This window comes from Tachyglossus aculeatus, chromosome 8 (genome assembly GCF_015852505.1).
Source record: "Tachyglossus aculeatus isolate mTacAcu1 chromosome 8, mTacAcu1.pri, whole genome shotgun sequence".
NCBI classification, from domain to species: domain Eukaryota; kingdom Metazoa; phylum Chordata; class Mammalia; order Monotremata; family Tachyglossidae; genus Tachyglossus; species Tachyglossus aculeatus.
The window spans coordinates 36,864,527-36,891,652 of record NC_052073.1 but is presented as its reverse complement, the minus strand read 5'-3'; the positions used below and the strand labels follow the sequence as shown (position 1 = coordinate 36,891,652).

At 47.7% G+C, this 27,126-nt stretch overlaps 1 protein-coding gene across 1 annotated transcript in view; it reads right to left on the bottom strand.

Moving 5' to 3' along the window:
- Positions 1-27,126, bottom strand: part of LOC119931342 (BPI fold-containing family B member 4-like) — a 37,715-nt gene that overhangs the window by 830 nt on the left and 9,759 nt on the right. Inside the window, exons 9-14 of the mRNA XM_038749941.1 lie at positions 26,854-26,907; positions 11,171-11,338; positions 9,051-9,118; positions 7,946-7,988; positions 6,851-6,914; positions 4,076-4,152 (exon numbers count right to left, since the gene is read on the bottom strand). Of these exons, the coding sequence (XP_038605869.1) occupies positions 4,076-4,152; positions 6,851-6,914; positions 7,946-7,988; positions 9,051-9,118; positions 11,171-11,338; positions 26,854-26,907 (474 nt within the window). The remainder of the gene's footprint in view (positions 1-4,075; positions 4,153-6,850; positions 6,915-7,945; positions 7,989-9,050; positions 9,119-11,170; positions 11,339-26,853; positions 26,908-27,126) is intronic.

Below are 27,126 nucleotides of genomic sequence, written 5' to 3'. Positions count from 1 at the left end.
AGTACATATTTATTCTATTTATTTTATTTGGTTAATATGTTTAGTTTTGTTGTCTGTCTCCCCCTTCTAGACTGTGAGCCCGCTGTTGGGTAGGGACCGTCTCTAGATGTTGCCGACTTGTACTTCCCAAGCGCTTAGTACAGTGCTCTGCACACAGTAAGCGCTCAATAAATATGACTGAATGAAGAAATGAATGAATTTATTACTCTATTTATTTATTTTACTTGTACATATTTATTCTATTTATTTTATTTGGTTAATATGTTTTGTTTTGTTGTCCGTCTCCCCCTTCTGGACTGTGAGCCCGCTGTTGGGTAGGGACCGTCTCTAGATGTTGTCAAATTGTACTTCCCAAGCGCTTAGTACAGTGCTCTGCACAGCGTAAGCGCTCAATAAATACGATTGAATGAATGAATGAATTTATTACTCTATTTTACTTGTACATATTTATTCTATTTATTTTATTTGGTTAATATGTTTAGTTTTGTTGTCTGTCTCCCCCTTCTAGACTGTGAGTCCGCTGTTGGGTAGGGACCGTCTCTAGATGTTGCCGACTTGGACTTCCCAAGCACTTAGTACGGTGCTCTGCACACAGTAAGTGCTCAATAAATACAACTGAATGAATGACAGTATGATCGATTATGTATGCATTATGCAATGCATACTTATACAATGTATTATACAATTTTATTAGTACATATTTATTCTATTTATTTTATTTGGTTAATATGTTTAGTTTTGTTGTCTGTCTTCCCCTTCTAGACTGTGACCCCGCTGTTGGGTAGGGCCCGTCTCTATCTGTTGCCAACTTGCACTTCCCAAGCGCTCAATAAATACAATTGAATGAAGGAATGAATGAAAGGTTGTCCCACAGGGGGCTCACAGTCTTAATCCCCATTTTACAGATGACGGAACTGTATCCCAGAGAAGTGAAGTGACTTGGCCAAAGTCACACAGCTGACCATTGGCGGAGTCGGGATTTGAACCCCTGACCTCTGACTCCAAAGCCCGGGCTCTTTCCACTGAGCCACGCTGCCTCCCCAATGATCAAATGAAGGAATAGTAGTACAGTGCTGGATCAGTGGAAAGAGCCCGGGCTTGGGAGTCAGAGGTCACGGGTTCTAATCCTGTCTCCGTCCCTTGTCAGTTGTGTGATTTGGGGCAAGTCACTTCACTTCCCTGGGCCTCAGTTCCCTCATCTGTACAATGGGGATGAAGACGGTGAGCCCCACGTGGGACAATCTGATCACCTTGTAATAATAATAATTATGGCATTCGTTCATTCAATCGTATTTATTGAGCGCTGACTGTGTGCAGAGCACTGTACTAAGCGCTTACTATAATAATAATGACATTCGCTAAGCGCTTACTATGTGCCAAGCACTGTTCTAAGCCCTGGGGAGGTTACAAGGTGACCAGTTTGTCCCACGGGGGGTCTTCATCCCCATTTTACAGATGAGGGAACTGAGGCACAGAAAAGTTAAGTGACTTGCCCAAAGTCACCCAGCTGACAAGTGTATCCTCCCCAGCGCTTAGAACAGTGCTTGGCACATAGTAAGCGCTTAGCAAATGTCATTATTATTATTATTATTACAGTGTTTTGCACACAGTAAGCGCTCAATAAATACGATTGAGTGAATGAATGAATGAATGAATGAGTTGCACGCTGTGCCTTGGTTTATTCTGCCATCTAGTGGCCACCGGGATAATTACCTCCGCGCCGATTATCCGCACTTATCAATCGATCAATCAGTCAATCAATGGGATTTATTGAGCGCTTACTGTGCGCAGAGCACTGAACTAAGCGCCTGGGGGAGTCCAATCCAACAGCGTTGGTAGACACGTTCCCCTGCCCACAACGAGCCGACAGTCTAGAGGACAATCAATCACCCAGTGAGCGCTTACTGTGCGCAGGGCACTGTACTGAGCGCTCGGGAGAGTCCAGTAATAATAATAATAATAATAATAACATTTATAAGCACCTACTATGTGCAAAGCTCTGTTCTAAGCGCTGGGGAGGTTTCAAGGTGATCAGGTTGTTCCATGGTGGGGGCTCACAGTCTTAATCCCCATTTTCCAGTTGAGGGAACTGAGGCCCAGAGAAGTGAAGTGACCTGCCCAAAGTCACACAGCTGACAATTGGCAGAGCCTGGATTTGAACCCATGACCTCTGACTCCAAAGCCCAGGTTCTTTCCACTGAGCCATGCTGCTTCTCTGTAGAACAAACAGACCCATTCCCTGCCCACAGCGAGTTGACAGTCTAGAGGACAAGCAATCACCCAATGAGCACTTACTGTGCGCAGGGCACTGTACTGAGCGCTTGGGAGAGTCCAGTAGAACAATAAACAGACCCATTCCCTGCCCACAGCGAGCCGACAGTCTAGAGGACAAGCAATCACCCGATGAGCGCCTACTGTGTGCAGGGCACTGTACTGAGCACTCAGGAGAGTCCAGTAGAACAATAAACAGACCCATTCCCTGCTCACAGTGAGCCGACAGTCTAGAGGACAAGCAGTCACCCAATGAGCGCTTACTGTGTGCAGGGCACTGCACTGAGCGCTCAGGAGAGTCCAGTTGAACAATAAACAGACCCATTTCCTGCCCACAGCGAGCCGACAGTCTAGAGAGAGAGACAGATGTTAACAGAAATAAATGAAATTGCAGACCTGGACATAAGTGGCATGGGTCTGAGGGGGAGGTGGGTGAAGAAAGGGAAAAATCGGGGTGACGTAGAAGGGAGGAGGAGAGGAGGAAAGGAGGGTGCAGTCAGGGAAGGCCTCTGGGAGGAGGAGATGGGCCTTCAGTAAGGATTTGAAGGGGGGAAGAGTCATTGTCTGTGGGATTTGAGGAGAGTGGGAATGTCAGGCCAGAGACAGGACATGGGTGAGAGAGATGGGATGGAGGCCCAGGGAGAAGGTTGGCATTGAGAAGCAGTGTGGCTCAGTGGAAAGAGCCCGGGCTTTGGAGTCAGAGGTCATGGGTTCAAATCCCGGCTCCGCCACTGGTCAGCTGGGTGACTTTGGGCAAGTCACCTCACTTCTCTGTGCCTCAGTTCCCTCATCTGGAAAATGGGGATGAAGACTGTGAGCCCCCCTTGGGGACAACCTGATTACCTCGTAACCTCCCCAGCACATAGAATGGTGCTTTGGACATAGTAAGTGCTTAATAAATGCCATCATCATTATCATTATTATTATTATTATTACCTCATCTGTAAAATGGGGATGAAGACTGTGAGCCCCCCTTGGGACAACCTGATCACCTTGTAACCTCCTCAGTGCTTAGAATGGTGCTTTGCACATAGTAAGCGCTTAATAAATGCCATCATTATTATTAGTATTCTCTGCGACTCAGTTACCTCATCTGGAAAATGGGGATGAAGACTGTGAGCCCCCCATGGGACAACCTGATCACCTTGTAACCTCCCCAGAGCTTAGAAAGGTGCTTTGCACATAGTAAGCGCTTAATAAATGCCATCATTATTATTATTATTATTATTATTCTCTGCTTTTCAGTGACCTCACCTGTCAAATGGGGATGAAGACTGTGAGCGCCCCGTGGGACAACCTGATCACCTTGTAACCTCCCCAGAGCTTAGAACGGTGCTTTGCACATAGTAAGCGCTTAATAAATGCCATCATTATTATTAGTATTCTCTGCGACTCAGTTACCTCATCTGGAAAATGGGGATGAAGACTGTGAGCCCCCCATGGGACAACCTGATCACCTTGTAACCTCCCCAGAGCTTAGAAAGGTGCTCTGCACATAGTAAGCGCTTAATAAATGCCATCATTATTATTAGTATTCTCTGCGCCTCAGTTACCTCATCTGGAAAACGGGGATGAAGACTGTGAGCCCCCCCTTGGGACCGCCTGATCACCTTGTAACCTCCCCAGCGCTTAGAAGGGTGCTTTGCACATAGTGAGCGCTTGATAAATGCTATCATTATTATCATTATTATTATTGGAGGAGCCAAGTGTGTGGGCTGGATTGTAGTAGACGATCATCAAGGGGAGCCATTGAAGAGACCCCCCTCCCAACCTTCCCTTCCTCTTCCCTTCCCACCAGCCTTACCTGGAGGATTCGGAGGTCCAAACCCACCAACTTGATGCCCAGGATGCCGGGGAGAGGGATTCCTGCGTCCAGGCAACCTGCGGGGGAAAGACAGACGAGGTGCTCTGCGGGTGGATGCCGGAGCAAGGCGATGGGTGGTATCCAAAAAACAGCTGAATCAATCAATCAATCAATCAATCATATTTATTGAGCGCTTACTGTGTGCAGAGCACTGTACTAGGCCTGGAAGCTCCTCAAGGACTGAGGTGGTGTCCATTGGACCCTCCCAAGCGCTCAGTACAGTGCTCCGCGCACGGTCGAGTGGCATGAGGGCAGAAAGAAGCCGACAGGAGAGAGTTGGGGGAGAAGTAGGAGCTGACAAGGAAAGCAACGTGGCGTAGTGGGAACCAGAAGGACCTGGGCTCTAATCTCTGCTGTGTGACCTTGGGCAAGTCACTTCACTTCTCCAGGCCTCAGTTGCCTCATCTGTAAAATGGGGATGGAGATTGTGAGCGACACGTGGGACGGGGAGCTGTGTCCAACCCGATTTGCTTATAAACATCCCAGCGCTTAGAACAGTGCCTGACACATAATAATAATAATAATAATAATGACATTTACTAAGCGCTTACTATGTGCCAAGCACTGTTCTAAGCACTGGGGAGGATACAAGGTGATCAGGTTGTCCCACGTGGGGCTCACAGTCTTAATCCCCATTTTACAGATGAGGGAACTGAGGCCCAGAGAAGTTCATTCATTCAATCGTATTTATTGAGCACTTACTGTGTGCAGAGCACTGTACTAAGCACTTAAGAAGGTAAGTGACTTGCCCAGGGTCACACAGCAGACATAATAATAATAATAATAATGGTAATATTTGTTAAGCGCTTACTATGTGCCACACACTGTTTCTCTGCCTCCCCCTTCTAGACTGTGAGCCCACTGTTGGGTAGGGACCATCTCTATATGTTGCCAACTTGTACTTCCCAAGCACTTAGTACAGTGCTCTGCACACAGTAAGCACTCAATAAATACGATTGAATTGATCAATTAATTAATTAATTAATTAATTAATTAATTAATTAATTAAGGAAAGCACTGGGGTAGATACAAGGTAATGAGGTTGTCCCCCATGGGGCTCACTGTCTTAATCCCCATTTTACAGATGAGGGAACCGAGGCACAAAGAAGTTAAGTGACTTGTCCATAGTCACACAGCAGACCTGTGGCAGAGTGGGATTCAAGCCCATGACCTCTAACTCCCAAGCCCAGGCTTTTGACACATAATAAGCACTTAAATACCATAGTAATAATAATATATATAATCATTATTAATAATAATAATTTCTCTTTGTCTCAGTTTTCTCATCTATAAAATGTGGATTAAGATTGTGAGCCCTCTGTGGGACAAGGGCTCTGTCCAACCTGATTATCTTGAATCTACCCCAATGCTTAGTTCAGTGTCTGCCACGTAGTAAGCACTTAACGAATACCACAATTATTATAGAGAGATCTGGGGGAGAAGCGGAAAGACGCTGATGGTGGAAAGCTGGGGTGAAGCAGAAAGAAGATTCTGGGAGACAGCAGGGGAGAAGCAGAAAAAAGGCAACAGGAGAGAGTTGGAAGCAAAGTGGGAATAAGCAGATGGGAGAGAGTTGGGGGAAAAGTGGAAAGAAGCTGATGGGAGAGTTGCGGGAGAAAAAGAAGCTGACGGGCGAGATTTGGGGGAGAATAATAATAATAATGATGACATTTACTAAGCGCTTACTATGTGCAAAACACTGTTCTCATAAACAGCGGAAAGAAGAAGCAGAAAGAAGCGGGAGAAATGGAAAGAAGCCAAGAGGAGAGAGCTGGGGCGAAGTGGAAATAAGCCAAAGGGAAAGAGTTGAGGCAGAAATAGAAAGAAGCTGATGGGAGAGATTTGGGGGAGAAGCAGAAAGAAGCCAGCAGGAGAGAATTGGGGGTGAAGCAGAAAGAATTTGATGGGAGAGAGTTGAAGAAGAAGCAGAAAGAAGCTGATGAGAGGGAGTTTGGGGAGAAGCAGAAAGAAGCCAACAGGAGAGATTTGGGGGAGAAACAGAAAGAAGCTGATGGGAGGGAGTTGGGGGAGAAGTAGAAAGAAGCTGATGGGAGAGATTTGGGGGAGAAGCAGGAAGAAGTTGATGGGAGGGATTTGGGGGAGAAGCAGAAAGAAGCTGATGGGAGAGATTTGGGGGAGAAGCAGAAAGAAGCTGATGAGAGAGATTTGGGGGAGAAGCAGAAAGAAGCCAACAGGAGAGAATTGGGGGTGAAGCAGAAAGAAGCTGATGGGAGAGATTTGGGGGAGAAGCAGAAAGAAGCCGATGGGGGAGATTTGGGGGAGAAGCAGAAAGAAGCTGAGGGGAGAGATTTGGGGGAGAAGCAGAAAGAAGCTGAGGGGAGAGATTTGGGGGAGAAGCAGAAAGAAGCCAACGGGAGAGAGTTGGGGGTGAAGCAGAAAGAAGCTGACGGGAGAGATTTGGGGGAGAAGCAAAAGAAGCCAACAGGAGAGAATTGGGGGTGAAGCAGAAAGAAGCTGATGGGAGAGATATGGGGGAGAAGCAGAAAGAAGCCGACGGGAGAGAGTTAGATGTGAGGCAGAAAAAAAGGCTCTGGGAAAGAGTTGAGGAAGAAGCAGGGCAGAGGGTGGAGGCCGGAAGGCTAAGGAGAAGCCGGGCAGGAACACCGGGCCGCATCCTCGGAGGACTAGGGGGGATCTGGGCTTCTGCCGATGGGAAGTCCCGGATCCAAGGTGGCAGGGCGTGGTGATGCTCACCGTCGATCTTGGGAACCAGGACATCCGCTAGCAGCTTATTGATCGGCGGCACGAGATCCAACACCTACAACCAGGGGACTCCGTGACCTATTGGTCACCTCTTCCCCACCCCCTGACCCCCCGTAGACCTTCTTCCCCAACTCTTTTCAGTTCTGGGGGTCAAGGAGGAAGGGACCAGAGAACCAAGAGGCCTTCCCAGACTGAGCCCCCTTTTTCCTCTCCTCCTCCCCATCCCCCCCGTCCTACCTCCTTCCCCTCCCCGCAGCACCTGGATATATGTTCTGTATATATGTATATATGTTTGTACATATTTATTACTCTGTTTATTTTACTTGTACATATTTACTATTCTATTTATTTTATTTTGTTAATATGTTTTGTTTTGTCGTTTGTCTCCCCCTTCTAGACTGTGAGCCCGCTGTTGGGAAGGGACCGCCCATAGATGTTGCCAACTTGGACTTCCCAAGCACTTAGTCCAGTGCTCTGCACACCGTAAGTGCTCAATAAATACGATTGAATGAATGAATGAATGACTATGTTTGTTCAGATTTATTACTCTATTTATTTGACTTGTACGTATTTACTGTTCTATTTATTTTGTTAATGATATGCATCTAGCTTTATTACTATTTACTACTATTTATTACTATTTATTCCTTATTACTATTAATTCTCATTCATTCATTCATTCAATCGTATTCTGACAACTTCACCCCCGTCCACGTGTTTTGTTTTGTCGTCCGTCTCCCCCTTCTAGCCTGTGAGCCCGTTGTCGGGTAGGGACCGTCTCTATATGTCACTGACTTGTCCTTCCCAAGCGCTTAGTCCAGTGCTCTGCACACAGTAAGCGCTCAATAAATGCGATTGAATGAATGAATGTGGTCTAGTGGACGGACTCCAGGGCTGGGAGTCAGGGGATTTGCTGGGTGACCTTGGGCCAGTCGTTTCTCTTAGAGAAGTCGTGCGGCCTAGCGGAAAGAGCACCCGTCACCTGGCCCACCCTACCCCTCGGGGGTCCTCCGCCCCCCCATCAGTGTGTTCCCCAAACCCCTGGTGGGATCTTCAGGCCCCCCGACACCCAACATCCCAACTCACCGGGATGTTGCCGATGGAAGACGATACCAAGAGCAGGGAGGAGCTGCAGGGGGAGAGAAGTGGGGGGCACTGAATTGGGGGGCTGAGGGGAGGGTCTCGGATGTGTTTCCCGGGGTGGGGGGCAGCGGGGAGGGACGTCTGATGCCTCACCGAGCCCCCGTCCTTTATTTTTATTATTTTATTTTATTTTTGTGGTCCTTGTTAAGGGCTTACTGATGTCAGACACTGTACTAAGCTCTGGGGGAGACAAGAATAATAATAATAAGAATAATAATAATGGCATTTATTAAGCGCTTATTATGTGCAGAGCACTGTTCTAAGCGCTGGAGAGGTTACAAGGTGATCAGGTTGTCCCACGGGGGGCTCCCGGTCTTCATCCCCATTCTCCAGATGAGGGAACTGAGGCCCAGAGAAGTGAAGTGAGTTGCCCAAAGTCACCCAGCTGACAAGTGGCAGAGCTGGGATTTGAACCCATGACCTCTGACTCCAAAGCCCGGGCTCTTGCCGCTGAGCCACGCTGCTTCTTGATATAAGATCATTGGGATGGACACAGTCTCCTGTCCTATGTGGGGCTCGCCATTCTTAGAGACTGGATTAGCCCCCATTCAACCGCATACTCACAAATAATGATAATAATGGCATTTGTTAAGCGCTTACTACGTGCAAAGCACTGTTCTAAGCGCTGGGGGGGAGGGGAACACAAGGTGATCAGGTTGTCCCACGTGGCGCTCACAGTTTTAGTCCCCATTTTACAGATGCGGTAACTGAGGCTCAGAGAAGTGAAGTGACTTGCCCAAAGTCACACAGCAGACAAGTGGCAGAGCCGGGATTAGAACCCATGACCTCAGACTCCTAAGCCCAGGCTCTTTCCACTGAGCCACGCTGCTTCTCTAACACCCTTCTCTAACACCCAAACACCAGGTAGAGTGCTCTGCTCACAGCAGCCGTCCAGTACAGTGCTCTGCATCCAGCAGACACCCGATACAGTACCGAATTGCACTCTCCAAGCGCTTAGGACAGGGCTCTGCACACAGTAAGCGCTCAATAAATACGACTGAATGAAATACGATCAAATGAATGGTAATGATTGGCGTAAATCTAGTACCTTTCCAGGGTAACGGCAATCATCAGTTTACTCCCAGAAATAGTAAAACGGGCCCTTAGATTCAGGTTCTGCGGGAGAAATTTTTTACTTTTATTTTTATGGTCTACGTGCCAGCCACTGTACTAAGCATCGGGGTAAATCTGAGCTCGTCAGGATAGTCAGTCCCTGTCCCCTGCTCCCCATCTTAATCCCCATTTTACAGATGAGTGAACTGAGGCCCAGAGAAGTGAAGTGACGTTGCTAAGGTCGCACAGCGGATGAGCGCAGGAGCCGGGATAATAATAATAATAATGATGGCATTTGTGAAGCGCTTACTATATGCCAAGCACTGTTCTAAGCACTGGGGAGGATACAAGGTGATCAGGTTGTCCCACGGGGGGCTCACGGTCTTCATCCCCATTTGACAGATGAGGGATCTGAGGCCCAGAGAAGTGAAGTGACTCGCCCAAGGTCACACAACTGACAATTGGCGGAGCGGGATTTGAACCATGACCTCTGACTCTAAAGCCTGGGCTCTTTCCACTGAGCCACGCTGCTTCTCCGGTCTTCCGCTCCCAGGCCCGGGCTCTACCCACTAGGCCGCACGGTTCCTTTGTGGCCGAGAATCAGTCTCCAGCCCGAGGACAATCAATAAATCAATCAATCGTATATCTATTTAGCACTTACTGTGTGCAGAGCACTGTACTAAGTGCTTGGGAAGTACAAGTTGGCAACCTATAGAGATGGTCCCTACCCAACAATGGGCTCATAGTCTAGAAGGGGAAGATGGACAGTCCAGAGGAGGATACAGATATTTTATATAAATCAATCCATCAGTGGTATTTACTGAGCACTTACTGCAGCCAGAGCACTGTACTGAGTGCCTGAGGGAGTCCAATACAAAAGGATTGACATGTTGCCTTCCCACAAGGAGCTTACAATCAATCAATCAATCAAAGGATGGTATTTATTGCTCTATAAATTCTCTGCCTACCCCTCTGGATCGTCAGTTCGTTGTGGGTGGGGATTGTGTCCGATCTATGGTTCTATTGGACTCTCCCAAGCGCTTAGTACAGTGCTTTGCACACAGTAAGTGCTCTGTCTCCCCCTCTAGACTGTCAGCTCGTTGTGGATGGGGAATGTGTCCGTTCTATGGTTCTATGGGACTCTCCCAAGTGCTTAGTACAGTGCTTTGTGCACAGTAAGTGCTCTGTCTCCCCCTCTAGACTGTCAGCTCGTTGTGGACGGGAATGTGTCCGTTCTACGGTTCTATTGGACTCTCCCAAGTGCTTAATACAGTGCTTTGCACATAGTAAATATTCTGCCTCCCCCTCTAGACTGTCAGTTCGTTGTGGGCGGGGAATGTGTCCGTTCTATGGTTCTATGGGACTCTCCTGAGCGCTTAGTACAGTGCTTTGTGCACAGTAAGTGCTCTGCCTCCCCCTCTAGACTGTCAGGTCATTGTGGACAGGGAATGTGTCCGTTCTATGGCTCTACTGGACTCTCCCAAGCGCTTAGTACAGGGCTTTGCACACAGTAAATGTTCTGTCTCCCCCTCTAGACTGTCAGCTCATTGTGGGTGGCAAATGTGTCCATTCTATGGTTAATAATAATAATAATGATAGCATTTATTAAGCGCTTACTATGTGCAAAGCACTGTTCTAAGCACTGGGGAGGTTACAAGGTGACCAGGTTGTCCCACTGGGGGCTCACAGTCTTCATCCCCATTTTACAGATGAGGGACCTGAGGCCCAGAGAAGTGAAGCGACTTGCCCAAAGTCACACAGCTGACAATTGGTGGAGCCGGGATTTGAAAAAATGACCTCTGACTCCAAAGCCCGGGCTCTCCAACTTGTACTTCCCAAGCGCTTAGTCCAGTGCTCTGCACGCAGTAAGCGCTCAATAAATACGATTGATTGATTGATTTCCATGGAGCCATGGATCTCACTGTGGGCAGGGAAGGTGTCTGTTCTATTGGACTCTCCCAAGCGCTTAGCGCGGTGCCGTGCACACGGTAAGCGCTCAATAAATAAAATCGACTGACTGACCGAAAATCATGAAAGGTCCGGGCCCTGCCCCGACCCTAGACCCGATTCTGGATGACTCCCACCTCCGGCCCCCGCAACCGGAGACCCCCTTACCGCCTTGAGAACCAGAAGGGTGAAGAGGCTGCCGTCCGTCTTGCGGGTGAACATCTGGATGACCACGCACAACTTGACCGAAGCCTCGCCCTCCTCCAGCAGGACTGAGACGGAGCCGGACAGGGAGATCCTCAGGGTCAGCGGAGAAGCCGCTGGGCAAGAGGAGCACTGCCGGGAGGAGGAGGAGGAGGAGGCCAGAATCATGGCCGGCCCCATTTTATTTTGTTAATATGCTCTGTTTTGTTGTCTTGTCTCCCCCTTCTAGACTGTGAGCCCGCTGTTGGGTAGGGACCGTCTCTAGATGTTGCCAACTTGGACTTCCCAAGAGCTTAGTACAGTGCTCTGCACACAGTAAGCGCTCAATAAATACCATTGAATGAATGAGGCCGCAGTCAAGGCCTGTCCTGCTCCTGGGAAAGAGGCCTTCCCAGACTAAGCCCCCCTCCTTCCTCTCCCCCTCTTCCCCCTCTCCATCCCCTCCGCCTTACCTCCCTCCCTTCCCCACAGCACCTGGATATATGGATATATGTTTGGATGGATTTATTAGTCTATTTTTTTATTTATTTTACTTGTACATGTCTATTCTATTTATTTTATTTTGTTAATATGTTTTGTTTTGTTCTCTGTCCCCCTTCTAGACTGTGAGCCCACTGTTGGGTAGGGATCATCTCTATGTGTTGCCAACTTGGACTTCCCAAGCACTTAGTACAGTGCTCTGCACACAGTAAGCGCTCAATAAATACCATTGAATGAATGAATGAATGAGGCCGCAGTCACGGCCTGCCCTGCTCCTGGGAAGGAGGCCTTCCCAGACTGAGCCCCCTCCCTCCTCTCCCCCTCATCCCCCTTTCCATCCCTGCCCGCCTTACCACCTTCCCTTCCCCACAGCACCTGGATATATGTTTGGACGGATTTATTACTCTATTTATTGATTTATTTTACTTGTACATATCTATTCTATTGATTTTATTTTGTTAATATGTTTTGTTTTGGGGTCTGTCTCTCCCTTCTAGACTGTGAGCCCCCTGTTGGGTAGGGACCGTCTCTAGATGTTGCCAACTTGGACTTCGCAAGCGCTTAGTACAGTGCTCTGCACACAGTAAGCGCTCAATAAATACGATTGATGATGATGACTCCCAGGTCCGTGCCCTAACCCCTTGCAGCAGACAAATGGCAGCAAACCTTGTGACTACCGGGCCCATTCCCTGTCCCTATGCAGCAGAAACCTTGTGACTACCTTTTAGACTTTGAGCCCACTGTTGGGTAGGGACTGTCTCTAGATGTTGCCAACTTGGACTTCGCAAGCGCTTAGTACAGTGTTCTGCACACAGTAAGCGCTCAATAAATACGATTGATGATGATGACTACCAGGCCCGTGCCCCAGCCCTGTGCAGCAGACAAATGGCAGCAAACCTTGTGACTCCCAGGCCCATGCCCCGTCCCTATGCAGCAGAAACCTTGTGACTACATTTTAGACTGTGAGCCCACTGTTGGCTAGGGACTGTCTCTATATGTTGTCAACTTGTACTTCCCGAGTGCTTAGTACAGTGCTCTGGACACAGTAAGCGCTCAATAAATACGAATGATGATGATGACTCCCAGGCCCGTGCCCTAACCCCATGCAGCAGACAAATGGCAGCAAACCTTGTGACTCCCAGGCCCATGCCCCGTCCCAGTGCAGCAGAAACCTTGTGACTACCTTTTAGACTGTGAGCCCACTGTTGGCTAGGGACTGTCTCTATATATTGCCAACTTGTACTTCCCAAGCGCTTAGTACAGTGCTCTGCACACAGTAAGCGCTCAATAAATACGATGGATGATGATGACTACCAGGCCCGTGCCCCAACCCTGTGCAGCAGACAAATGGCAGCAAACCTTGTGACTCCCAGGCCCACGCCCCGTCCCTATGCAGCAGAAACCTTATTACTAAATTTTAGACTTTGAGCCCACTGTTGGGTAGGGACTGTCTCTATATGTTGCCAACTTGTACTTCCCAAGCGCTTAGTACATTGCTCTGCACACAGTAAGCGCTCAATAAATACGATTGATGATGATGACTCCCAGGCCCGTGCCCTAACCCCATGCAGCAGACAAATGGCTGCAAATCTTGTGACTACCAGACCCATGCCCCGTCCCTGTGCAGCAGAAAACTTGTTACTATATTTTAGACTTTGAGCCCACTGTTGGGTAGGGACTGTCTCTATATATTGCCAACTTGTACTTTCGAAGCGCTTAGCACACTGCTCTGTACACAGTAAGCGCTCAATAAATACGATTGATGATGATGACTACCAGGCCCGTGCCCTAACCCTGTGTAGCAGACAAATGGCTGCAAACCTTGTGACTACCAGACCCATGCCCCGTCCCTGTGCAGCAGAAACCTTGTTACTATATTTTAGACTTTGAGCCCACTGTTAGCTAGGGACTGTCTCTATATGTTGCCAACTTGTACTTCCCGAGTGCTTAGTACAGTGCTCTGCACACAGTAAGCACTCAATAAATACGATTGATGATGATGACTACCAGGCCCGTGCCCCAACCCCGTGCAGCAAATGGCAGCAAACCTTGTGACTCCCAGGCCCATTCCCTGTCCCTGTGCAGCAGAAACCTTGTGACTACCTTTTAGACTTTGAGCCCACTGTTGGGTAGGGACTGTCTCTATAATATTGCCAACTTGCACTTCCCAAGCACTTAGTACAGTGTTCTGCACACAGTAAGCGCTCAATAAATACGATTGATGATGATGATGACTACCAGGCCCGTGCCCTAACCCCGTGCAGCAGACAAATGGCAGCAAACCTTGTGACTCCCAGGCCCATGCCCCGTCCCTATGCAGCAGAAACCTTGTGACTACATTTTAGACTGTAAGCCCACTGTTGGCTACGGACTGTCTCTATATGTTGTCAATTTGTACTTCCCGAGTGCTTAGTACAGTGCTCTGCACACAGTAAGCGCTCAATAAATACGATTGATGATGATGACTCCCAGGCCCGTGCCCTAACCCCATGCAGCAAACAAATGGCTGCAAACCTTGTGACTACCAGGCCCATGCCCCATCCCTATGCAGCAGAAACCTTGTGACTACCTTTTAGACTTTGAGCCCACTGTTGGGTAGGGACTGTCTCTATATGTTGCCAACTTGTACTTCCCAAGCGCTTAGTACAGTGCTCTGCACACAGTAAGCGCTCAATAAATACGATTGATGATGTTGACTCCCAGGCCCGTGCCCTAACCCCGTGCAGCAGACAAATGGCTGCAAACCTTGTGACTACCAGGCCCATCCCCCATCCCTATGCAGCAGAAACCTTGTTACTAAATTTTAGACTTTGAGCCCACTGTTGGGTAGGGACTCTCTCTATATGTTCCCAACTTGTACTTCCCCAGCGCTTAGTACAGTGCTCTGCACACAGTAAGCTCTCAATAAATACGATTGATGATGATGACTACCAGGCCCATGCCCCAACCCTGTGCAGCAGACAAATGGCACCAAACCTTGTGACTCCCAGGCCCATGCCCCATCCCTATGCAGCAGAAACCTTGTTACTATATTTTAGACTTTGAGCCCACTGTTGGGTAGGGACTGTCTCTATATGTTGCCAACTTGTACTTCCCAAGTGCTAAGTACAGTGCTCTGCACACAGTAAGCGCTCAATAAATACGATTGATGATGATGACTACAAGGCCCGTGCCCCAACCGAGTGCAGCAGACAAATGGCAGCAAACCTTGTGACTACCAGGCCAATTCTCGGTCCCTATGCAGCAGAAACTTTGTGACTACCTTTTAGACTTTGAGCCCACTGTTGGGTAGGGACTGTCTCTATTTATTGCCAACTTGTACTTCCCAAGTGCTTAGTACAGTGCTCTGCACACAGTAAGCACTCAATAAATACCACTGATGATGATGACTACCAGGCCCGTGCCCTAACCCCATGCAGCAGACAAATGGCTGCAAACCTTGTGACTACCAGGCCCGTGCTCTATCCCTATACAGCAGAAACATTGTTACTATATTTTAGACTTTGAGCCTACTGTTGGCTAGGGACTGTCTCTATATGTTGCCAACTTGTACTTCCCAAGCACTTAGTACAGTACTCTGCACACAGTAAGCGCTCAATAAATAGGATTGATGATGATGACCACCAGGCCCGTGCCCCAACCCTGTGCAGCAGACAAATGGCAGCAAACCTTGTGACTACCAGGCCCATTCCCTGTCCCTATGCAGCAGAAACCTTGGGACTACATTTTAGACTGTGAGCCCACTGTTGGCTAGGGACTGTCTTTATATGTTGCCAACTTGTACTTCCCGAGCGCTTAGTACAGTGCTTTGCACACAGTAAGCGCTCAATAAATACAATTGATAATGATGACTCCCAGGCCCGTGCCCCAACCCTGTGCAGCGGGCAAATGGCAGCAAACCTTGTGACTCCCAGGCCCATGCCCCGTCCCTATGCAGTAGAAACCTTGTGACTACATTTAAAACTCTGAGCGCACTGTTGGCTAGGGACTGTCCCTATATGTTGCCAACTTGTACTTCCCGAGTGCTTTGTACAGTGCTCTGCACACAGTAAGAGCTCAATAAATAGGATTGATGATGATGACTCCCAGACCCGTGCCCTAACCCCATGCAGCAGACAAATGGCTGCAAACCTTGTGACTCCCAGACCCATTCCCTGTCCCTATGCAGCAGAAACCTTGTGACTACATTTTAGACTTTGAGCCCACTGTTGGGTAGGGACTGTCACTATATGTTGCCAACATGTACTTCCCGAGCGCTTAGTACAGTGCTCTGCACACAGTAAGCGCTCAATAAATACGATTGATGATGATGACTACCAGGCACGTGCCCTAACCCCATGCAGCAGACAAATAGCTGCAAACCTTGTGACTACCAGGCCCATGTCCCGTCCCTATGCAGCAGAAACCTTGTTACTGTATTTTAGACTTTGAGCCCACTATTGGGTAAGGACTGTCTCTATATGTTGCTAACTTCTACTTCCCGAGCGCTTAGTACAGTGCTCTGCACACAGTAAGCGCTCAATAAATACGATTGATGATGATGACTACCAGGCCCGTGCCCCAACGCTGTGCAGCAAATGGCAGCAAACCTTGTGACTACCAGGCCCATGCCCCGTCTCTACGCAGCAGAAACCTTGTGACTACATTTTAGACTGTGAGCCCACTGTTGGGTAGGGACTGTCACTATAATGTTGCCAACTTGTACTTCCCAAGCGCTTAGTACAGTGCTCTGCACACAGTAAGCGCTCAATATATACGATTGATGATGATGACTACCAGGCCCGTGCCCTAACCCCATGAAGCGGACAAATGGCTGCAAACCTTGTGACTACCAGGCCCATGCCCCGTCCCTATGCAGCAGAAACCTTGTGACTACCTTTTAGACTTTGAGCCCACTATTGGGTAGGGACTGTCTCTATATGTTGCCAACTTGGACTTCCCGAGCGCTTAGTACAGTGCTCTGCACATAATAAGCGCTCAATAAATACGATTGATGATGATGACTTCCAGGCCCGTGCCCCAACCCTGTGCAGCAGACAAATGGCTGCAAATCTTGTGACTACCAGGCCCATGCCCCGTTCCAGTGCAGCAGAAACCTTGTGACTACATTCTAGACTGTGAGCCCACTGTTGGCTAGGGACTGTCTCTATATATTGCCAACTTATACTTCCCGAGCGCTTAGTACAGTGCTCTGCACACAGTAAGCGCTCAATAAATACGATTGATGATGATGACTACCAGGCCCGTGCCCTAACCCTGTGCAGCAGACAAATGGCTGCAAACCTTGTGACTCCCAGGCCCATGCCCCGTCCCTATGCAGCAGAAACCTTGTGACTACCTTTTAGACTTTGAGCCCACTGCTGGGTAGGGACTGTCTCTATATGTTCCCAACTTGTACTTCCCAAGCGCTTAGTACAGTGCTCTGCACACAGTAAGCGCTCAATAAATACAATTGATGATGATGACTACGAGGCCCGTGCCCTAACCCCATGCAGCACACAAATGGCAGCAAACCTTGTGACTACCAGGCCCATTCCCTGTCACTATGCAGCAGAAACCTTGTGACTACCTTTTAGACTTTGAGCCCTCTGTTGGCTACGGACTGTCTCTATATGTTCCCAACTTGTACTTCCCAAGCGATTAGTACAGTGCTCTGCACACAGTAAGCGCTCAATAAATACGATTGATGATGATGACTCCCAGGCCCGTGCCCTAACCCCGTGCAGCAGACAAATGGCAGCAAACCTTGTGACTACCAGGCCCATTCCCCGTCCCTATGCAGAGGAAACCTTGTGACTACCTTTTAGACTTTGAGCCCACTGTTGGGTAGGGACTGTCACTATATGTTGCCAACTTGTACTTCCAAAGTGCTTAGTACAGTGCTCTGCACACAGTAAGCGCTCAATAAATACGAATGATGATGATGACTTCCAGGCCCGTGCCCTAACCCCATGCAGCACACAAATGGCAGCAAACCTTGTGACTACCAAGCCCATTCCCTGTCCCTATGCAGCAGAAACCTTGTGACTACCTTTTAGACTGTGAGCCCACTGTTGGGTAGGGACTGTCTCTATATGTTGCCAACTTTGACTTCCCAAGTGCTTAGTACAGTGCTCTGCACACAGTAAGCGCTCAATAAATACGATTGATGATGATGACTCCCAGGCCCGTGCCCTAACCTCATGCAGCAGACAAATGGCAGCAAACCTTGTGACTCCCAGGCCCATGCCCCATCCCTATGCAGCAGAAACCTTGTTACTATATTTTAGACTTTGAGCCCACTGTTGGGTAGGGACTGTCTCTATATGTTCCCAACTTGTACTTCCCAAGGGCTTAGTACAGTGCTCTGCACACAGTAAGCGCTAAATAAATACGATTGATGATGATGACTACCAGGCCCGTGCCCTAACCCCATGCAGCAGACAAATGGCAGCAAAGCTTGTGACTACCAGGCCGATGCCCCATCCCTATGCAGCAGAAACCTTGTGACTACATTTTAGAGTTTGAGCCCACTGTTGCGTACGGACTGTCTCTATATGTTGCCAACTTGTACTTCCCAAGCGCTTAGTACAGTGCTCTGCACACAGTAAGCACTCAATAAATACGATTGATGATGATGACTACCAGGCCCGTGCCCTAACCCCATGAAGCAGACAAATGGCTGCAAACCTTGTGACTCCCAGGCCCATGCCCCATCCCTATGCAGCAGAAACCTTGTTACTATATTTTAGACTTTGAGCACACTGTTGCGTAAGGACTGTCTCTATATGTTGCCAACTTGGACTTCCCGAGTGCTAAGTACAGTGCTCTGCACACAGTAAGCGCTCAACAAATACGATTGATGATGATGACTACCAGGCCCGTGCCCCAACCCTGTGCAGCAAACAAATGGCAGCAAACCTTGTGACTCCCAGGCCCATGCCCCGTCCCGATGCAGCAGAAACCTTGTGACTACATTTTAGACTTTGAGCCCACTGTTGTTTAGGGACTGTCTCTATATGTTGCCAACTTGTACTTCCCGAGCGCTTAGTACAGTGCTCTGCACACAGTAAGCGCTCAATAGATACGATTGATGATGATGACTACCAGGCCCATGCCCTAACCCCATGCAGCAGACAAATGGCAGCAAACCTTGTGACTGCCAGGCCCATTCCCTGTCCCTATGCAGCAGAAACCTTGTGACTACATTCTAGACTGTGAGCCCACTGTTGGGTAGGGACTGTCTCTATACATTGCCAACTTGTACTTCCCGAGCGCTTAGTACAGTGCTCTGCACACAGTAAGCACTCAATAAATACAATTGATGATGATGACTACCAGGCCCGTGCCCCAACCCCATGCAGCAGACAAATGGCAGCAAACCTTGTAACTCCCAGGCCCATTCCCTGTCCCTATGCAGTAGAAACCTTGTGACTACATTTTAGACTTTGAGCCCACTGTTGGGTAGGGACTGTCTCTATAATGTTGCCAACTTGGACTTCCCAAGCGCTTAGTACAGTGTTCTGCACACAGTAAGCGCTCAATAAATACGACTGATGATGATGACTACCAGGCCTGTGCCCCAACCCTGTGCAGCAGACAAATGGCTGCAAACCTTGTGACTACCAGGCCCATGCCCCGTCCCTATGCAGCAGAATCCTTGTGACTACCTTTTAGACTTTGAGCCCACTGTTGGCTAGGGACTGTCTCTATATGTTGCCAACTTGGACTTCCCGAGCGCTTAGTACAGTGCTCTGCACACAGTAAGCGCTCCATAAAAACGATTGATGATGATGACTCCCAGGCCCGTGCCCCAACCCTGTGCAGCAGACAAATGGCAGCAAAGCTTGTGACTACCAGGCCCATTCCCTGTCCCTATGCAGCAGAAAACTTGTGACTACCTTTTAGACTTTGAGCCCACTGTTGGGTAGGGACTGTCTCTATATGTTGTCAACTTCTACTTCCCAAGCGCTTAGTACAGTGCTCTGCACACAGTAAGCACTCAATAAATACGATTGATGAAGATGACTACCAGGCCCGTGCCCTAACCCCATGCAGCAGACAAATGGCTGCAAACCTTGTGACTCCCAGGCCCATGCCCCGTCCCTATGCAGCAGAAACCTTTTGACTACATTTTAGACTGTGAGCCCACTTTTGGCTAGGGACTGTCTCTATACGTTGCCAACTTGTACTTCCCGAGCGCTTAGTACAGTGCTCTGCACACAGTAAGCGCTCAATAAATACGATTGATGATGATGACTACCAGGCCCGTGCCCCAACCCTGTGCAGCAGACAAATGGCAGCAAACCTTGTGACTCCCAGGCCCATTCCCTGTCCCTAGGCAGCAGAAACCTTGTGACTACCTTTTAGACATTGAGCCCACTGTTGGCTAGGGACTGTCTCTATATGTTTTCAACTTGTACTTCCCAAGCGCTTAGTACAGGGTTCTGCACACAGTAAGCGCTCTATAAATACGATTGATGATGATGACTACCAGGCCCGTGCCCTAACCCCATGCAGCAGACAAATGGCTGCAAACCTTGTGACTCCCAGGCCCATGCCCCGTCCCTATGCAGCAGAAACCTTGTTACTATATTTTAGACTTTGAGCCCACTGTTGGGTAGGGACTGTCTCCATATGTTGCCAACTTGTACTTCCCAAGTGCTTAGTACAGTGCTCTGCACACAGTAAGCACTCAATAAATACGATTGATGATGATGACTACCAGGCCCGTGCCCCAACCCTGTGCAGCAAACAAATGGCAGCAAACCTTGTGACTACCAGGCCCATGCCCCGTCCCTATGCAGCAGAAGCCTTGTGACTACCTTTTAGACTTTGAGCCCACTGTGGTGTAGGGACTGTCTCTATATGTTGCCAACTTGTACTTCCCGAGCGCTTCATACAGTGCTCTGCACACAGTAAGCGTTCAATAGATACGATTGATGATGATGACTACCAGGCCCGTGCCCCAACCCTGTGCAGCAGACAAATGGCTGCAAACCTTGTGACTCCCAGGCCCATGCCCCGTCCCTATGCAGCAGAAAACTTGTTGTTATATTTTAGACTTTGAGCCCACTGTTGGGTAGGGACTGTCTCTATACGCTGCCAACTTGTACTTCCCGAGCGCTTAGTACAGTGCTCTGCACACAGTAAGCGATCAATAAATACGATTGATGATGATGACTCCCAGGCCCGTGCCCTAACCCCATGCAGCAGACAAATGGCAGCAAACCTTGTGACTCCCAGGCCCATGCCCCGTCCCTATGCAGCAGAAAACTTGTGACTACCTTTTAGACTTTGAGCCCACTGTTGGGTAGGGACTGTCTCTATACGCTGCCAACTTGTACTTCCCGAGCGCTTAGTACAGTGCTCTGCACACAGTAAGCGATCAATAAATACGATTGATGATGATGACTACCAGGCCCGTGCCCCAACCCTGTGCAGCAGACAAATGGCAGCAAACCTTGTGACTACCAGGCCCATTCCCTGTCCCTAGGCAGCAGAAACCTTGTGACTACCTTTTAGACTTTGAGCCCACTGTTGGCTAGGGACTGTCTCTATATGTTGCCAACTTGTACTTCCCAAGCGCTTAGTACAGTGCTCTGCACACAGTAAGCGCTCAATAAATACGATTGATGATGATGACTCCCAGGCCCGTGCCCTAACCCCATGCAGCAGACAAATGGCTGCAAACCTTGTGACTCCCAGGCCCATGCCCCATCTCTATGCAGCAGAAACCTTGTTACTATATTTTAGACTTTGAGTCCACTGTTGGGTAGGGACTGTCTCTATATGTTGTCTACTTGTACTTCCCAAGCGCTTCGTACAGTGCTCTGCACACAGTAAGTGCTCAATAAATACGACTGATGATGATGACTTCCAGGCCCGTGCCCTAACCCAATGCAGCAGACAAATGGCAGCAAACCTTGTGACTACCAGGCCCATGCCCCGTCCCTATGCAGCAGAAACATTGTTACTATATTTTAGACTTTGAGCCTACTGTTGGCTAGGGACCGTCTCTATATGTTTCCAACTTGTACTTCCCAACAGTGCTCTGCACACAGTAAGCGCTCAATAAATACGATTGATGATGATGACTACCAGGCCCGTGCCCCAACACTGTGCAGCAGACAAATGGCAGCAAACCTTGTGACTCCCAGGCCCATGCCCCGTCCCTATGCAGCAGAAACCTTGTGACTACCTTTTAGACTTTGAGCCCACTGTTGGCTAGGGACTGTCACTATACGTTGCCAACTTGTACTTCCCAAGCGCTTAGTACAGTGCTCTACACACAGTAAGCACTCAATAAATAGGATTGATGATGATGACTACCAGGCCCGTGCCCCAACCCTGTACAGCAGACAAATGGCAGCAAACCTTGTGACTACCAGGCCCATTCCCTGTCCCTATGCAGCAGAAACCTTGTGACTACCTTTTAGACTGTGAGCCCACTGTTGGGTAGGGACTGTCTCTATATGTTGCCAACTTGTACTTCCCGAGCGCTTAGTACAGTGCTCTGCACACAGTAAGCGCTTAATAAGTACGATTGATGATGATGATGATTGACTGATTGTAACAGCCCAGGCCGGGGACCCTAGCAATTGTCACTCTGTTGTGACCGGTGATATGGTGGGCCCCGCTGAGGATGGCCCGGGTTGCCGCCACGGGGGTGGGGGGCGGAGATTTGAGGGCAAATTCCTTCATTCAATCGTATTTAGTGAGCGCTTGCCATGTGCAGAGCACTATACTAAACCCTTGGGAAATATAAGTCGACAACAGATAGAGACGGTCCCTACCCCACAACGGGCTCACAGTCTAGAAGGGGGAGACAGACCGCGAAACAAAACATGGAGACAGGTGTCAAAATCGTCAGAACAAATAGAATTAGAGCTATATGCACATCATTAATGTTTAGTACAGTGCTCTGCACACTAAGAGCTCAATAAATACGATTGAATGAATAAATACGATTGAATGAATTGAATGAAGCGCTCCATAAATACGATGGAATGATTTGAATGAATGAATGAAAATAAATAGAATAGTAATAATAATAATGGCATTTATTAAGCGCTTACTATGTGCAAAGCACTGTTCTAAGCGCTGGGCAGATTACAAGGAGATCAGGTTGTCCCACGGGGGGTTCACAGTTTTAATCCCCATTTTACAGATGAGGGAACTGAGGCCCGGAGAAGTGAAGTGACTTGCCCAAAGTCACACAGCTGACAATTGGTGGAGCCGGGATTTGAACCCATGACCTCTGACTCCAAAGCCCAGGCTTTTTCCACTAAGCCATGCTGCCTTCTCTAAATATGTAAATAAATATGTACTAGTAAAATAAATAAATAATAATAATAATGGCATTTATTAAGCACTTACTATGTGCCAAGCACTGTTCTAAGCGCTGGGGAGGTGACAAGGTGATCAGGTTGTCCCACGGGGGGGGGCTTACAGCCTTCATCCCCGTTTTACAGATGAGGGAACTGAGGGCACGGAGAAGTGAAGTGACTTGTCCAAAGTCACACAGCTGACAATGGGCGGAGCCGGGATTTGAACCCACGACCTCTGACTCCAAAGCCCCGGCTCTTTCCACTGAGCCACGCTGCTGTACAAGTATATACAAATATATATATTTGTATATGCATATATATGTATACATATATATACAAATATACATTTGTATATGCATATATATGTATACATATATACACATATATATATATGTATATATGTATACATATATATGTGCATATACAAATATATATTTGTATGTGCATATATATGTATATATACACGTATATATGTATACATATATATTTGTATGTGCATATATATGTATACATATATATTTGTATATGCATATATATGTATACATATATATGTGCATATATGTATGTATGTATGTGTATATATGTATATACATTACAAGTATATACAAATATATACAAGTCCTGTGGGGAGGAGGAGGACTAGCCCCTAATGGGAGCAGGAAAAAAGTGAGCAGCAGCACAGTGCTTTGCACACAGTAAGCGCTCAATAAGTACGATGGAATGAGTGAGTGAGTGAATCGGCAGCCAGCCCCTGTGGGAGCAAATATCAGCAGACAAAATGCTCAGCAATCAGCCCCCAGATGAAAAAACCCAACCACAGATGACTAGAACCGAGACGTAGCGGTGTGCCAAGTGGTATCTCTTGAGGGATCTGGGGTGAAGACCCCTACGCTTTATTCATTCATTCAATCGTATTTATTGAGTGCTTACCGTGTGCAGAGCACCGTACTAAGCGCTGGGGAAGGACAAAGGCTTTGGAGTCAGAGTTCATGGGTTCAAATCCGTCAATTGTCAGCTGTGTGACTTTGGGCAAGTCGCTTCACTTCTCTGTACCCCAGTTCCCTCATCTGTAAAATGGGGATTAAGACTGTGAGCCCCCTGTGGGATAACCTGATCAATCAATCAATCAATCATATTTATTGAGCGCTTACTGTGTGCAGAGCACCGTACTAAGCGCTGGGGAAGGACAAAGGCTTTGGAGTCAGAGTTTATGGGTTCAAATCCGTCAATTGTCAGCTGTGTGACTTTGGGCAAGTCGCTTCACTTCTCTGTACCCCAGTTCCCTCATCTGTAAAATGGGGATTAAGACTGTGAGCCCCCCGTGGGATAACCTGATCAATCAATCATATTTATTGAGCGCTTACTGTGTGCAGAGCACCGTACTAAGCGCTGGGGAAGGACAAAGGCTTTGGAGTCAGAGTTCATGGGTTCAAATCCATCAATTGTCAGCTGTGTGACTTTGGGCAAGTCGCTTCACTTCTCTGTGCCCCAATTCCCTCATCTGTAAAATGGGGATTAAGACTGTGAGCCCCCTGTGGGATAACCTGATCAATCAATCAATCAATCAATCATATTTATTGAGCGCTTACTGTGTGCTGAGCACTGTACTAAGCGCTGGGGAAGTACAAAGGCTTTGGAGTCAGAGTTCATGGGTTCAAATCCGTCAGTTGTCAGCTGTGTGACTTTGGGCAAGTCGCTTCACTTCTCTGTGCCCCAATTCCCTCATCTGTAAAATGGGGATTAAGACTGTGAGCCTCCCGTGGGATAACCTGATCAATCAATCAATCAATCATACTTATTGAGCGCTTACTGTGTGCAGAGCACTGTACTAAGCGCTTGGGAAGTACAAGTTGGAAACATATAGAGACGGTCCCTACCCAACATGGGCTCACAGTCTAGAAGGGGGAGTAATAATAAGCACTTACTACGTGCAAAGCACTGTTCTAAGCACTGGGGACGTTACAAGGTGATCAGGTTGTCCCGGGGGGGGAGGGGGGGCTCACAGTCTTCATCCCCATTTTCCAGATGAGGTCACTGAGGCCCAGAGAAGTGAAGTGACTGCCCAAAGTCACACAGCTGACAATTGGTGGAGCCAGGATTTGAACCCATGACCTCTGACTCCCAAGCCCGGGCTCTTTCCACAGAGCCATGCTGTTTCTAGTAAGTGCTTAATAAATGCCATCATTATCATCATTACTATTACAAATCGGCAACATCTAGAGACGGTCCCTACCCAATAACGGGCTCACAGTCTTGAAGGGGGAGACAGACGACAAAACATGTAGACTGGTGTCATCAGAATAAATAGAATTAAAGTTAGATGCATATGTCATTAACAAAATAAATAGAATAGTATAGATGTACAAGTAAAATAGAGTAATCAATCAATCAATCAATCAATCATATTTATTGAGCGCTTACTATGTGCAGAGCACTGTACTGAGCGCTTGGGAAGTACAAATTGGCAACATATAGAGACAGTCCCTACCCAACATTGGGCTCACAGTCTAAGAGGGGGAGACAGAGAACAAAACCAAACATACTAACAAAATAAAATAAATAGAATAGATATGTACAATTAAAATAAATAAATAAATAGAGTAATAAATATGTACAAATATATATCCATATATACAGGTGCTGTGGGGAAGGGAAGGAGGTAAGATGGGGGGGATGGAGAGGTGGAGGAGGGGGAGAGGATCTGTACAAATATATAGGCATCATCCCCCTCTTCACTTGGGGGTAGACGGGTGTTAAAATTGTCAAAACAAATAGAATTATAGCTAGATGCACATCATTAACAAAATAAGTAGAATAGTATAGATGTACAAGTAAAATAAATAGAGTAATTAATCTGTACAAATATATAGGCGTCGTCCCCCTCTTCACCCGGGGGTAGACGGGTGTCAAAATTGTCAAAACAGAATTAAAGCTAGATGCACATCATTAACAAAATAAATAGAATAGTATAGATGTACAAGTAAAATAAATAGAGTGATAAATCTGTACAAATATATAGGCGTCATCCCCCTCTTCACCCGGGGGTAGACGGGTGTCAAAATCGTCAGAACAAATAGAATTAAAGCTAGATGCACATCGTTAACAAAATAAGTAGAATAGTATAGATGTACAAGTAAAATAGAGTAATAAATCTGTACAAATATATAGGCGTCGTCCCCCTCTTCACTAGGGGGTAGACGGGTGTCAAAATCGTCAGAACAAACAGAATTAAAGCTAGATGCACATCATTAACAAAATAAGTAGAATAGTATAGATATACAAGTAAAATAAATAGAGTGATAAATCTGTACAAATATATAGGCGTCGTCCCTCTCTTCACTCGGGGGTACACGGGTGTCAAAATCGTCAGAACAAATAGAATTAAAGCTAGATGCACACCATTAACAAAATAAGTAGAATAGTATAGATGTACAAGTAAAATAGAGTAATAAATCTGTACAAATATATAGGCGTCGTCCCCCTCTTCACTCGGGGGTAGAGGGGTGTCAAAGTCGTCAAAACAAATAGAATTAATGGTAGACGCACATCATTAACAAAATAAGTAGAATAGTATAGATGTACAAGTAAAATAGAGTAATAAATCTGTACAAATATATAGGCATCGTCCCCCTCTTCACCCCGGGGGGAAGGACCAGGAGGCCGGACGAGGCGGGGTAGCTCGGCCCCCGGAACCACCATCTTTGCGGCCTAGCGTGCGGAGGTGACTGGTTTAAAGAGCGTAAAGGGAAGACCCCCCAAAATCTAGGCACCGCCACCCCACCCACAGCCCGGGACCCCTCCAGGGACCCCCTTTCCCCTCTGCCGAAAGAAGAGTCCTTCAAGGTGTGATTTACTCACCGCCGATGGGGCCAGGGCAGAAATCGTGTTCTTCAACTGGCCGCAGGCGGGAAACTATCGAAGCAGAGAATGCAGAGTTAGTCGCTCCGATTTCCCTTCCCTCCCATGGATTCCAGTGAAATCCCACACGGATTGAACCGATGCCAGGGAAATCCCACCCGGATTGAACCGATGCCAGTGAAATCCCACCCGAGTTGAACCGATGCCAGTGAGATCCCACCCGGGTTGAACCGATGCCAGTGAAATCCCACCCAGATTGAACCGATGCCAGTG